Source organism: Cervus canadensis, chromosome 19 (assembly GCF_019320065.1).
Source record: "Cervus canadensis isolate Bull #8, Minnesota chromosome 19, ASM1932006v1, whole genome shotgun sequence".
Taxonomy (NCBI): Eukaryota; Metazoa; Chordata; class Mammalia; order Artiodactyla; family Cervidae; genus Cervus; species Cervus canadensis.
This window is the reverse complement of record NC_057404.1, coordinates 28,388,710-28,404,406: the sequence shown is the minus strand read 5'-3', so window position 1 is coordinate 28,404,406 and position 15,697 is coordinate 28,388,710. Positions and strand designations below refer to the sequence as shown.

The 15,697-nt window shown below is 38.5% G+C and overlaps 1 protein-coding gene across 5 annotated transcripts in view; it reads right to left on the bottom strand.

Moving 5' to 3' along the window:
* Positions 1-15,697, bottom strand: part of HERC3 (HECT and RLD domain containing E3 ubiquitin protein ligase 3) — a 133,565-nt gene that overhangs the window by 49,893 nt on the left and 67,975 nt on the right. For 4 of the 5 annotated variants that reach the window (XR_006263711.1, XM_043438246.1, XM_043438248.1 and 1 more), the window contains exons 12-16: positions 14,550-14,609; positions 8,951-9,062; positions 8,355-8,544; positions 6,399-6,562; positions 6,153-6,266 (exon numbers count right to left, since the gene is read on the bottom strand). Coding sequence is in view for 3 of the 5 variants with exons in the window: in XM_043438246.1 (XP_043294181.1) it covers positions 6,153-6,266; positions 6,399-6,562; positions 8,355-8,544; positions 8,951-9,062; positions 14,550-14,609 (640 nt within the window). In the remaining 2 variants the exon portion in view is untranslated. Of the gene's footprint in view, positions 1-6,152; positions 6,267-6,398; positions 6,563-7,536; positions 7,894-8,354; positions 8,545-8,950; positions 9,063-14,549; positions 14,610-15,697 lie in introns of those variants that run through there. The other variant, XR_006263712.1, reaches the window with a different exon arrangement.

Genomic DNA, 15,697 nt, shown 5'->3' with positions numbered 1-15,697 from the left:
CGGCCCCAGACAACACATACAGCCAATGTCACGTAGACTCCAGTCTTAATTTTTGAAGCATTTTCTTTCTATCACTGACTTTCTTGCTTGTGCTGCCCAATGGGAGTCCACAGCATCACTCATTCTGTGCTCTGTTTATTTGGTTTCCAAATGTAGATGATGGCAGTTTATTAATTGAAATAAATAAGCCACTACCATCTCTTCTTTAAAATAAACAAGTCAGTCACTTTAGAATGTTTCTTTTGTACACCACAGTTCTTTGCACACACATGTTGTGTCCCTTTGTAATTCCTTTTTCACTACACTAAGCCTGTCACAGAGGCAGCCACCATACCCCGTAGATGTCGCCATTCCCAGTGACTAGCAGGCAAGTGATGCACATCAGGTGCCCAAGACTGCTAACTGAAAAATAGCTACTAGGGCTTATGACCAGGCTTCCCTGGTAGCTCAGCTGGTAAAGAATCTGCCTGCAATTCAGGAGACCTAGGTTCGATCCCTGGGTTGGGAAGATCCCCTGGAGGAGGGCATGGCCACCCACTCCAGTATTCTTGCCTGGAGAATCGCCATGGACAGAAGAGCCTGGCGGGCTGCAGTCTGTGGGGCTGCACAGAGCTGACACGACTGAGCGACTGACACTTCACTTCAGGACTTGTGACACGCCAGGCACTAGGTAGTTGGCAAAGTAAGGCCTTTCCATGTTTTTTCCCATTTAATTCTCATAATACCATTAGAATTCACATTTCTAAATGAGGATGCTAGGCTTACAGAAATTAAGGGACTTGTGTAAGGCCACACAGGTAGCAGGCCTGAGCTGAGACTGAAGGCGGTGCCTTTGACCACGGTAAAGCACGTGCTCGGAACTGTAAACTCTACTGCTTGGCTACCACCCCAAGCTAAAAAACTTAACACGTAAAAACTCCTGTAGTGTGAGATGCACACACAGACACACAAACATGCACACACACACGGTGAAACACTATTCAGTCATAAAAAAAAGAAGGCAACCCTGCCATTTACAAAAATATGGGTGAAACTAAAGGACATTCTGCTAACTAAAATAAGCCAGAGAAAGATAAATACTGTATGGTATCATTTATATGTGGTATCTAAAAAAAAAAAACACCCAATCTCATAGAAAGAGAAGAAGAACGATGGTTGCTAGAGGACGGGGGGAGAGAGGTGGGGAAATGTAGGTCAGAGGCTACAATCATTTCAGTTGCCAGTAAGTTCTAAGGAACTAAAGTACGGCATGGTGACTACAGTTACACAGTATTATATACTGGAAACCTGATGAGAATACATCGTAAGCATTCTTAAGACACACAGGGAACAAGTTGATCTGTGAGGTAATGGATGTGATAATTAACTTGATCTTTGTAATCACTTCACAATGTATATGTGCATCAAATCATCACATTGCACACTTCGAATATTTACAATTTTGTTTGTTAATTATACCTAAATAACGCTGGGGGAAATCCACTTATTTTTCATTACTATCATTTAAAAGTGTTTAAGCTCATAAATAAGCCTATGAATATATGGTCAATCAAAAGGAGGCAAGATCACACAATGGGAAAAGGACAATCTCTTCAATAAATGGTGTAGAGAAAACTGGATAGGCACGTACAAATGAACAAAATGATCACTATCTTACTTACTTACTATACATAAAAATTAGCTGAAAATGGATCAAAGTCTAGAATGTAATATCTGAAATCATAAACTCAGATGAAAACATAGGTAGTAAGCAACTTTACATCAGTCTTGGCAGTGACGTTTTGGATCTGACTTCAAAAATCAAAGACAAAGAAAGCAAAAACAAATCAGGGAATCAGATCAAACGAAAAAGCTTCTGTACATCAAAGGAAACCATCAACAATATGGAAAGGCAGCCTACAAAATGAGAGAGGTATTGGCAAACAATATGTCTGATAAGGTGTTAACGAAATATACAAAGAATTCATACAACTCAATAAAAAAAAAAAATTAAACAATGGGCAGAGAACCTTAACATTTTTCCAGAATCAACACAGAGATGGCCAACAGGCACATGCAAAGATGCTCAACCTCATTAATCATCAGGAAAATTGCAGATCAAAACCATACTGAGATATCACCTCACATCTGTCCAAGTTACTATTAACAAAAAATACTATTTTGGGCAAGGATATAGAGAAATGAAAGCTTCCCTGGTGGCTCAGACGGTAAAGCATCTGCCTACAATGCGGAAGACCCGAGTTCAATCCCTGGGTCAGGAAGATCTCCTGGAGAAGGAAATGGCAACCCACTCCAGTATTCTTGCCTGGAAAACCCCATGGAAGGAGGAACCTGGTGGGCTACAGTCCATGGGGTCGCAAAGAGTCAGACACGACTGAGCGACTTCACTTTCACTTTCACAGAGAAATGAGACTCCTTATGCATTGCTGGCAGGAATTTAAACTGGTACAGCCACTATTGGAAATTGTATGAAGGTTCCTCAAAAAATTAAAAATAGAATTACCATATGATCCAGCTGTTCTACTTCTGGATATTTATCCAAAGAATACAAAAAACACTAATTCAAAAAGGTATAGGTACCCCCATGGAGCAGCCTTATTTACATTAGCCAAGATACGCAAACAACCTAAGTGTCCACAGATATATGGGTGGAGAAGGAAGATGAGACATACACAGTGGAGTATTACTCATGTAACCAAGCATGACGATATGGGGCCTTTCTAGAACAGACCCCTCCTAGCATCCTCTGTTTTAGCTCCTTTCTGAAGTACCCAGATAACGGTACCTGGAGCACATTTCCTGAGCTGTGCAGCAGACACTAAAATCCAAGACACACAAATGCAAGAAATTACTCCCTGACGACCATGCGCACACGGCCCCCAGACGTACTGGAGTCCGAGGACTGACAATGACACTGCCCTCTTACCTCACCATCAGCCAGATGTGTGCATGGACTGACCACACAGCCTGCAAGCCCCTTCCCTCCTGTGGCCACTACAATGCTTTCATGAAGCCCGCTGGGGAGTTCAGGTGTTTTGAACACTAGCTGCCCTGGGCTTCTTGCTTGGCAGTCTGCAATAAATGCTGTATTTTCCTTCCCACAACCTGGTGTCAGAAACTGGCTTTACTGAGTGCACTAACAGTAACACCCAGACAAAAAGAATGGAACCTTGCCATTTCCAACAACTTGGATGGACCCTGAAGTGAGTCAGACGAAGACAAGCGCTATACAATTTCACTTACATTTGGAAGTGAATATATTCCAAGATTTGCCTGGAAGCTAAGCAAGCAAAACCACAACAAACTCATAGATAAGAGACAGGTTAGGTGACTGCCAGAGGGAAGAAGGGATGGAGGGTGGGCAAAATGGGTGAAGAGGGTCAAAGGTACAGACGTTCAGTCATAAAACAAATAAGTCACAGTAATATAATGCACAGCATGGTGAATACAGATAGTAAAACAATACTGCATATTTTAGTTGCTAAAGTTGCTAAGAGAGTAATTCTTAAAAGTTATCTAAGAAAAAAATTTGCAACTATGTGTGGTAACAGACAGTAATTAGACTTAGTGATAATTTCAGTGTGTATAAATATCAAGTCATTATGGTATACACTTGAAATAATATAAGGTGACATGTCAATTGTACTTCAAAAAAATTTAAAAAACATAAATACATGAAAAAGCTTTAGCATTTTAGGTTAAAATCCAATATATCAAGAAATTTAAACTTTAATTTCTAATAGTATTATATAACAGAAAAAATTCCACAGAAATCACAAAAGTTCAAGTTATTTTACCCAATTTTGTATTTTTCTGTAATAACCTTAGTTATTGAAGAGGAGATGAGCAGCTGGTATTTAAGGCTTATATTTGTTTATCAAATATTAAGAGAAAGGAACAATAAAAAAAAGTTATAAAAGTTGCTCACTAAGTACTCCATTCAGAGACCACAGTCATGATAATCTATATTTTTAACACCAACAACTTCTTTTTTAGGGTCAAAGTAAATTAGAGTCCATTAGAATTCAGTAGCAAGTCACAGAAAGAGTAGATTAGAAGTCAGAACAACTGGCTTTTAAGCTGAGTTGGTGGAAAAACTGTTTAGCTTCTCTGAGACTCCAATTTCTCACCGAGAAACAAAGCAGCCGGCTAAATAATTCATAAGACTTACTTCAGCTCTTAACATTTTATGAGTCAATGAATATTTATTCATGAATTCATAAAACAGAGAAGTTTGTCTTCTCACAACTTCTAAATGAGCAGATGAAAATAGAGTTCATTGCTAGCTTCCATGTTAAATTTCCTATGTAAACCCATTTAGAAGATTTATCCACTTTTTTGAAAAGTATTTTGGTTTTTTGAGGGTAATCAAAGCCCTTATTAAAAAACTCAATAGTCTCCAGTATTGACCATCTGGTATTTGACAAGAAAAAAATCTTCCTTAAAGAAACCTATTTTAAATGACTTGCTTTTGGAAACCACTACTGACCTCCAAAGGACTTCCCTGGTAGTTCAGTGGTAAGAATCCACCGGCCAATGTAGGAGACTCGGATTCAATCCCTGGGTTAGGGAAGATCCCCCTGAGAAGGAAACGCAACCCACTCCAGTATTTTTGCCTGGGAAATCCCATGGACAGAGGAGCCTAGTGGGCTACAGTCCACGGTGTCAAAAAAAGAGTTGGACACAACTTAGTGACTAAACAACAACAACTGACCTCCAAACTCCCTGCAGGGTATAGGCAAACACTGCCTAAATATCAGTGATGAAACTGTTAAATTGGCAAGGACTCATCTCAAACGTGTCTGCTCTGCATGGCTTCACTAAATAACCATATTATCACTCTGTTTTCTGACATCACTCAAATTTACACATAATCCACAGATGGGTGATCCTAAAAAGCCTTGCATATATCCCAAGCCAGTCTACAAACTGTAGAGCCAGCTCAAGGGTGGCAGGCAAACCCACAGTTGTAATATAAGTGAGAACTAGGTCAGGGATATGTGACATTTTCACACACATAATCCCAAATGAGGCATCCTGTAGGGTTCAGGCAGCTAACATAAATGACTCAAGCTGACTAGCCGTTAGATGAAGATAATAGCAAATGATCCTTCCCTCAATGTCAAAATCAAACTGCAGTGGAGACTCTGGCATGTATAAGCCACATCTAAAGAGCCCCTGCTGATCTGCAGCCAGCTGGCACCATCTGGGAGACAGGTCATGCCGCCAGGTCTTCCCCGTCTCAAGAAAGGCCAGAAATTCATTTTATGTTCCTTGACTTTTTAAATTGTGGTAAAAGACACGAAGTTTACCATCTTTACCGTCTTAGATTCATTAGTCTCAAATACATTTCCATTACTGTGCAATGAATCTCCAGAATTTTTTCATCCTGCAAAACTGAAAGTCCTAGAGATTATTATACTAAGTAAGCCACACAGAAAAAGACAAATATCATGTGATTTCACTTACATGTGGAATCTAAATATTGATACAAATGAACATATTTATAACACACACTCACAGACTTAGAAAACAAATTCAGGGTTACCAAAGGGGCATGGTGGAGGAAGGATAAATTAGGAGTTTGAGATTAACATGTACACACCCCTATATACAAAACAGACAACAAGGACCTACTGTAATAGCACAGGGAACTATACTCGATATTTTGTAATACTCTATAAGGGAAAAGAATCTGAAAAGGAACATAAAGTTATAGATAAGAAAGATGAATCACTTTGCAGTGTACCTGAAACTAACACAATATTGTAAATCAACTATACTTCATTTTTTTAAAAAAAGTCTAAACCCATTAAAAAAAGACTCTCCAATTTCTCACTAGACCCTAGCAACCACTTTTCTACTTTATGTTTCTATAAGTTTAACTACTTTAGATACCTTGATTTTTTTTTAATGTTGGCAACTAATTAAAATTATGTCATTTGGGTGACTACCCATTTGTAACTGCTTATGAGTACTTATGATTACTCAAAGTACTTCAGTGTTTTAAGAATGCAAAAGCCAGTCAATAAAGCACAGGTGTGACATTAACATCAAAGTCAAGGACAAATTATAGAGCTCAGATTTTTTTTTTTGTCCTTGTGCTCTGAGAAAGATCAAAGCTTTAAGATACGCTTCACATGAATTCTTACCATGCCTGCTTGATGCAAGAACCACATGAGGTAGTCTTCCTGAATGTCCACTAGACTGGAAATCTCAGGAATGTAAAATGTATCATATTCCACATGTTTCACTTTAAGATTCACCTGATGAAGAACAAAACAAGGACAGCTACGACCCAGATGCCTGGAAAATGGCTTCCCACTGAACATGCGGGTAGATCACTTTATCCTACTATCTCTCCACCCCTCTCCCCTCTGGGTCTTCTCTATGCTTACCTTGTATAACTTCTCCAAGAGCTTGAGAGCTGCTGTAATATAATTGTTAAACAGTACAGGGATTAAGAATGTCTTTCTTCCTCTCAGCAGATAAACGACTGCACCTTTATAGAGGTTTACCAGTTTCGTGAAGTATTTTGGGCATACCTGAGACCACCAGTTATCTTTAGAAAAGAAAAAAAAGATATATTTCAACATGTGATCTTGATCAAGTATTTATGTCTTCTGTCTACTAACTAAAAACTGCTCCAGCTAGAAGATAAGCATTAGTCTAAAACAGTTTCCCAAAACTGACTTTAGAAAGAATCCATTAAGGCATTTCTGGAGAGAGTGGTGGCTGCAGGAGAACCCTGGAGTTGTTTTATAAAGTTTCATGTGATTGTTTCCCTCAAAGACTCAATCAGAAGGCTAATCTAAAATTTCAGTCTCAAGGACACATGTGGTCAAGATGCTCAGGCATATACTTTGGGCAGGAGCATCCACATATCCTAGTCCTTTCAGCCCCCTTCTCAGCCACCACCTAAGTGCTGTACCAGGGATGGCAGAGGACCACACACCCCAGATGCAGCAACAATATGGCAACCCGTCCTTCCTTTCAAGAGGCATCATTAGTTGAAAAACTACGTATTTCTGTTTCTTAACAAACAATACTTTCTCATGACCAGACAAGAAGACTATACCACTGGTTTTTACTTTGTCAGAAACAAACTCAGTCACACTGACATACTTATAAGATGGAAGTAATATAATGTCCAAGATTTTTCAAGTGTATTCCAGAAAAGATTACAAGGTAGTGGTAGGGAGAAGGGAGAAAACTAAAAGGGCAAAATATTGATCATCGTGAATTTGTGTGATGTGGTTACTTGCAGTGTTCTCTCTTCTTTGAAGTATTCTTTTCAATTTCTATGATTAGAATTTAAAAACAAATTAAGTGTAAAACTGAACTATTCTGTTCTTTTTGTGCTATTCTCTCTGGGAAAATTAAAACAATAAAAATTAAAAAATAATTTTAAAAAAAACTTAAAAGTCAGGTAATATTCCTTCAGAGATTGCCATCTCTATCTCACAGTCTACTAGAATACCTGAGAAAATATACCCCAAAGAGTTTGTGAGCTTAAAAAAAAAAAAAAGGACTAACATATTCATGATTTTTCTGTGTTTATATCTTCTACAAAGATGGGAGCAATACGGAAAAGACAGTATTCCATCCTGAGCAATACAGGTCTCTGCTCGTGGGGAGACCACACTCAAGTAACAGCCTAGTGCATATGGAACACGGAAGTGACTTAGCTGCAGTGAACACCTAAAAAAAATTACCAGGAAAAAAAAATAAATGAAAAGAAAAAGCCAGGTGACAGATTTTCTGCATTTGATTAATAAAAACATCTCAGGCGCTACTCCCATGAGAGACACTCTCCAATTCACTGAGGAACGGAAGGTTCTTATCTCAGCAAAGTGTCCGTAGCCTGCAAAAATCAGTGTGGACTCAACTGTCCTAAAAAAGAAAAACAAAACAAACATTTGGTAAGTCTCCACTAGGTCATTTTCTTCCTCTCCTTTTCTGGAGACCTGTGTATCACACCACAATGTTCATTTCACTCCCACCCCCTAAATTAATTATAAAAGAAAGAACAACAGATGGACACTAACACGTGAGACACTATTAACCACTAGCAAGCATAGGAGGAAAAAAAATAAAGTCAAATAATCTAACTTTGTGAATATTTAAAAATCAAGATAAGTCTGGCGTAAACTGTTTCAAATAACCTAAATAAGGGTTCAATTTGTTTAAACTGAAAATATGGCTTGAAATTAGAAATTAACAGCAAAGAGAGAAAAGTTTAAGTGTTAAGCATATTAAATGATAACAAATCTTGGATCTCAATCCAACAGGAGCCAATGGTCACACCAATAAAATATAAAGTAGAAGCTTCCGGTACTGTGCAGCAAATTCACCTAAGACTTTGCTGGGGTTTGTATCCAGCCGCAAAATGGCCATAGCCAGGGGGATAGTCAACGTTATGTAATACTTGGAATCCTGGAGCAGGGGAAACTCTGGGAGTATTAAGTAGATTCTCATCGCTTCAACATCTGGTGGTGAACTCGATAACTGAGGAATCAGGCAACTTTCAAAGCTATTTAAGATCTGTATGAGAGAAAAAAGTAATGAGAAATTCAATCTAGTTACCTGATCTCTAAACTCATAAATTATCTGAGAGACTCTCAACTTTTATTCATTCAGTATGCACTCAGGGCCATCTATAAGCCAGGTACCAGTCTGGGCAATCAGGATACATCAGTGAAAAGAAAAGCCAAAGGTCCCTGCCCTTGCCAATCTTATACTCTGGGGGGTGGAGATTTCCTTAGAAAAATTTAAGCTAAATAGAAAAGTTAAAGTTAGGACAAATTCCTAACGTGAGTATTTTACAGAGTTAGCATTTATACAAGACTTTTGCCTTTTCATCTTACTCTTTTTTTTTCCTCTTGAAAGTTGACTTATTTCAATGCAAAAATGAATTTTAAGCATGTACTTTATAGAAGTAAAAAAATACCTGTTCTAGAATCATGGAGTGCTGAGAGTTCATCAACTTCTCAAATAACACTCTAGTTGAGTTCAGATCAATTCCAGGGATTTTGGGACTTGTTTTAAAATGCTCATCAATTCTAAACAAAAAGAAAAAAAAAAAACATGTAATAAAACAAAAACAAAGCAAAGACTCTAATAGGGATGAATTATAAAGAGGTCAACATATAGTTTGCACATACTGATCCAATTTAAATTTCACCTGGCAGACAAGATGCATGAAAACATTAACTATGGGGAAACCCAACAGAATAAATCTCTCTGAATCCCTTTTTCAAGAAGATCTTACAATTTAAGTCATTAAAGTATTAGGATCATCATCTAACTGTGAGACTCTCTTGAAATTTATAGGCAGAATGTTATTTTTCTGATTAACTCTTGTATTTTTGCCTCTTTCTGTCATTGTGGTACATTGAACCAAAGGCAGATGCTGTGCCTAGGCACAAAAAACATCCCTTGTGCAATGTGGCCCAGTCATCAACAAATACCAAGTTTAAAGCAAGTTTTTTTTTTTTTTTTAAATATCAGATCTATAATAAATGCAAAGTTAGTGTATTACTCAGTTAACATAAGGGATACAATTACTTTCACTCCAGGACTAATTTTATCCTGAATATTCCTTGGACTGATGCTGAAGCTCCAATATTTTGGCCACCTGATGAGAATACCCAACTCATCGGGAAAGACCCTGATACTGGGAAAGATTGAGGAGGGAGGAGAAGCGGACGACAGAGGACAAGATGGTTGGATGGCATCACCAATTCAATGGACATGAGTGTGAGCAAGTTCTGGGAGATGGTGAAGGACAGGGCAGCCTGGCATGCTGCAGGCCATGGGGTCGCAAAAAGTCAAACATGACTGAACAACAACTGTCTTTAACTTCCTAACAACTAACCATTTTTCTGTTTTAAACAAACTCTCAGCCTTTTAGAGACTTAAAGAATGTCTCTTAAATTTCCACTCTTAAACATACCACATCTACTAATTACAAAAGAACTATTTGCAAAACAGACTTCTGCTTATGTGTAACAAACATATTCAGATAGCTTTAATATCATCTGATGGCAATATTACAATTTATAAAAACGGAAGCAGAGTTCCTAATGTGAAAAAAATTTAATTATATAATTATATGCATTTGAACCTAAATGGTCAATCAAGAGGAGTTACTTGGGCTTTCTCTGTTTGTTGAATCTTTTGCACTGTTGTTCTAAAAATAAATTTGCCCAAAACATAGAAATTGTTTCTGCTATCCCATATGCAGTCTTCCATATGCTTAGAAGTACCTTTTGCTATGCTGCTAAGAAAAATCAAAAGACTTTATCTACATGTATTCATGCTTTGTTAAACTGGTCTTTGGGAATTCCCAGGTGGCTCAGTGGTAAACAATCTGCCCACCAATTCAGGAGACACAGGAGATGTGGGTTCAATCCCTGGGTGGGAAAGATCCCCTGGAGAAGGAAATGGCAACCCACTCCAGTATTCTTGCCTGGGAAATCTCATGGACAGAGGAGCCTGGCAGGCTATAGTCCATATAGTCACAAAGAGTCAGACATGATACCACTGAGAAACTAACAAATTAAGGCTGGATAATCTAACAAATCTAACAAGAGCCATTCCCAACTTTCATAAAAATTGTCCTTCTAGAATAAGGTCTCTCAACCTTGGGACTGCTGACTTTTGGGGTTGTAAGATAATTCTTTGTTGGGTAGGTGGGATTGTGAGATGCTTAGCAGCACCGCTGGCCTTTGCCCACCAGATTCCAGTAGTATACTCTCCACCACAGTAACAACCAAAACATGTCAAGAGACAATGCTGAATGTCCCCTGGGAAACAAATCAGCCTGGTTGAGAATCACTGTTCTAAAAGACCAACATCAACACAAAATTTTTTCCCTGGAGGAAAAGGCTAAGTATTGATTCTGAAATTAGTTGGATGAGCTCATTTCAGTTGCCCTAATGATACAAATGACTTTGCAATCTTTAACTGTAACTGAACAGAGTTCCTGAAGCAACCTAGTACAACCCAGTTAGGGACAGAATTGGGGGGGGGGGGTGCAACTGACACACAGAACTGAAGTCTAAGTCTTCGTGGGATTTCATTAGCCTTGCCATGGACAGAAAAAGGATGGTGAGAAGGTCAGGACTTGGGATCACCAAAGATCAAAACCCATGACAAGACCCTCCTGTGGCCACAATATCTGCAGACGGGATAAGGCCTAGCAAGAACACTATTTACAACCTGGGAGTTTAGGCCAAATGCAATTTTCTGGTGGGCTGGGCTGGTCCTGAGTCCAAGGAGTCCCTGGAGCCTTCTTGGAACCTTCCCTAAATTCATTAGTTTTGAGAAAAGAAAAAACCATGGGAAAGAAGTCAAAGAAACAAGGAGATTATTTAAAGAAATAAGAATTTAAGAACAGAATTGTCTGCTTCCAGTTCAAGATGGCAGAGTAGAAGGACATCATGGGCTCATCTCCTCCTGCGAGATCACCAAAATTTCAACTAGCTATTGAACAACCATCAACAGGAGGATGCTGGAACCCACCAAAAAAAGATATCCCGTGTCCAAAGACAAAGAAGCCGCCACAGCAAGATGGTAGGTGGGGATACAATCGTGATAAAATCAAATTTCATACCTGCCAGGTGGTAACCCACAGACTGGAGAACAACAATAAAAAAGAAAGTCTCACACTATTGTAAAGGTTCTGAACCCCATGTTAGGCTTCCCAGACTGGAGATCTGACAAAGGGACTAGGAACCCCCATGTAATATGGCCTTGAGGGCCAGCAGGATTTGATTACAGGCCTTCCAGGGGACTGAGGGAAACAGACTCTGGTTCTTGGAGGGCACAAATTTTTAGAGGAGAGGAGCAGTGACCCCACCGGAGACTGAACCAAAACCACCTGCTCGTGTTGGAGGGCCTCCTGTGGAGGCGTGGGTCAGCAGGGGCTCCCCACAGGGACGAGGGCACTGGAAGGTCCCCCTTGGTGTAAATCCTCATGGAGTTCACCATTAACCCTACCGTACAGCCCTTACACCCCGGGATAAGCTGCCTCAGGCCAAAAAACTACAAGGATGGGAGTGCAACCCTACCCATCAGCAGATAATTGGATTAAACCTTTACTGAGCAAGGTCCTGCCCACCAGAGCAAGACCCAGTTTTTCCCACCACAAGCCCCTACCATCAAGAAGCTTACACAAGCCTCTTAGCCTCATCCATCAGAGGGCAGACAGAAGAAGCAAGAAGAAGCACAATCTCACAGCACCTAAAACAAAAACCACATTACAGAAAGCTAATCACCATGAAAGAGCAGAAAGTTATATCCCAGATGAAGGGACAAACTAAAATCTCAGGAAAACAACTAAATGAAGTGGAGATAGACAATCTTCCAGAAAAAAGAATTCAGAATAATGATAGTGAATATGATCCAGGATCTTGGGAAAAGAATGGAGGCAAAGATTGACAAGATGCAAGAAATGTTTACCAAAGACCTACAAGAACTAAAGAACAAAGAAAGAGAGATGAATAATACACTAGAAGGAATCAACAGCAGAATAATGAGGCAGAATAATAAATGACCTGTAGGAAAGAAAGGTAGAAATCATTGCCACAGAACAGAATATAGAAAAAATGAATGAAAAGAAGTAAAGACAGCCTAAGAGATACTTGGAACATTAAACACACCAACATTCGCATTATAGCAGTCCCAGAAGGAGCAGAGAAAGGGCCTGAGAAAATATTTGAAGAGATAATAGCTGAAAACTTCCCAAACATGGGAAAGGAAATAGTCAACCAAGTCCAGGAAGCACAGAGTCCCAGGCAGGATAAACCCAAGGAGGAGCACATCAAGACACATGGTAATCAAACTAACAAAAATTAAAGACCAGAGATAAAATATTAAAAGCAACAAGGGAAAAATGACAAATAACATGTAAGAGAACTCTCATCAGGCTACCTGCTGATATGAAACTCTACAAGCCAGAAGGGAATGGCATGATATATTTAAAGTGATAAAAGGGAAGAACCTCAACCAAGAATACTCCACCCCACAGGACTCTCCTTCAGATTTGATAGAGAAATCAAAAGCTTTCAGACAAGCCAAAGTTAAGAGAATTCAGCATCAGCAAACCAGCTTTACAACAAATGTTAAAGGAACTTCTCTAGGCAGAAAACACAAGAGAAGGAAAAGACCTACAGAAAATAAATGCAAAATAATTTTAAAAATGGTAATAGGATCATACATATCATTACCTTAATGTACCTTAAGGTACATTACCTTAAATTAATTACCTTACCTTAAATGTAAACAGATTAAAAGCACCAACTAAAAGACATACACTAGCTGAGCAGATGGAAACATGTATGCACTTTCACCTACCACATCACTCTGCTTGATACCCTCCTCAAATTGTAATTATTTATATTGTTAAGTTAATCATGCTCCTATTATGGCTTGCAATTATAATTATCTTTTATTTTTGTTTGGCTACTAATTGTGAAAACTGATAAACATTTTTTGCTATTGTGTCTATGTAACTATCACTCACTTAACACCATTGTATCATGACTGGTCAACAGAAAAATAATAGAACTCTATATCAGCAAAACTAGGATCTAATAGAAAAACCTGCAATCACTTTTTAAAATCCAGACACACATCAGAAACTAGCTTGAAATTTTTTGAAAACTACAAATGCTCAGGTATCGCTTTTTTCTCCAGAGCTCCAGATGTTTCTAATGAGCACTCATGTTTATGGACTACAACTGGACTATATGATGATCTTTCTACTTTTATCTAGTTTGTTTCACTTTTTCTATTACATATTCAGTGCTCTCATTTCATTTAGTTTATGTTCTCCAACTTCTCCATCTCTTCTCTTTTCTTTTAATGTTCTTTCTCGAGCCCTTATTAAGTATAGTAGAAGAGCTTTTGTATACATATACATATAAATATGTATAATATATATTTTAGAAAACTTATGAATTCTTGCCTAACTAAAAAAATTTTGACATTTTGATTTGACTTATTTGACTTAGTATGAACAGAATGTTAGATTTCTAATTAAAAAATAGATATGCAACAAGCAAGAAAGGTCTACTGATTATCATAGGGAACTACAGTCAATATCTTTTAATAACCATGATGGAAAATAGTTTCAAAAATAATATATGTGTATCTGTATAACTGAATCACCTTGCTGTGTACCTGAAACACTGTAAAGTCAACTATACTTCAATAAATTATTTTTTTTTTAGAAGAAAGAATTTAAGAACAAGTATTATTAACATTTTGGAATAGCCTGGAAAATCTTACTTTTGATTACACCAACCCTTTATGAGATACTCTCTCTCTTGGTAATCTGCTTCTCTGCCAACGAGGCACGAGGCAGCACTGCCCTTCCCGTGTCCTCTCACTCATCACCATCAGGCACTTCCATTTCTGTGCAGATCAGACGCTCACCCACTGAGTTACGGCCAACCACCACCAAAGAGAAGACAAGCCTTTCTCAGCCTTTGCTGAGTAAGCACCTGCATCACATGTGGGTATTTTAAGATTAAGTCACTTACTTTTTCTCAAGAAAACTTCCATTCCAACAGGCTGCAGAAGATAATATCTGAACAACACCACTGCTCAGAAAGAAAAACGGGAAAGAAGTCTTTAATAATTATAAATAAATGGTTATTTAAGCATCAGCAATAGACTACTCCTCTATTCCAGAGTTTCCTTAATAGCTGCTCCTTCTTACCAAGGTAAAGCCTTGGAAAACACTGTGTCCTGTCTCAAAACGGACAAGAATTTACATTAAAGAGTATCAGAGCTACCAAAAGAAAACTCTAGGGCCTAATAATAATGACCTTGGACTTTCCTCCCACCAACCGTCTCTAAGACACTCCCCCCCTCACCTCCAAACATGAACCCAAAATAAAACCAAAAAAGATAAGCTGAGCTGTTATTTACCAACAGAGAGAGTATCTCTGCAAATTAATAACTGAACAAATACTTCCTTCTGTTTTGTTGCCCATCTCAGAAAGTACAAATGAGTGAAGTAAGTTTTTATTCCTATTACCTAGATTTTCTGGGGGGAAACTGCTAGTTTCTGAGGACCCACTGTGATAATAGATGTTAGGAAGCTTGAACCCTCTTATTTAGTATAAGGGAAAGGGAAGGCACAAAACAAATACACAGCTGAGGAGGGGATCACAGTAACTTCTATTAATCATAGGATCCAGGTCAGGAAGAATCTTTGGAGATCACTGCTTATATCGTATCGCTTGTCAATAAGAAAACTGAGAACTAGTAACGTGTCAAAGTCCCAGACAAGGGAGTCTCAGTGCCCCTACCCCACTACCCTCCTGGTGAGTCTAGTCCCCCAGCCTGTTCCCTGCCCCTTCCAGACTGAACTCCCTGGCAGAGTCACCAAGCTTAGAGGGCTTCTGAGGACGGTCATAGAGGTGCTCTAGGGCATTCCCAATGATCCCCGACTCAAAAAGCTGGTGTGTCCAAAGGGCTCAGGGAATTTGCACCCTACAATCTATATAATAAAGTAAAATGCTTTATACACATATCTGGGAACAACTATCACCTAGTACACAATCTGATTCATTCATTCTTAAGAATCAGATTCTGTCGAAAAATGGAAAAACTGAGGAAAGCCAATACAATATGTAAAAATATAAAAATTAAAAAAAAAAAAAACTCTCTTAAGAATGAAATA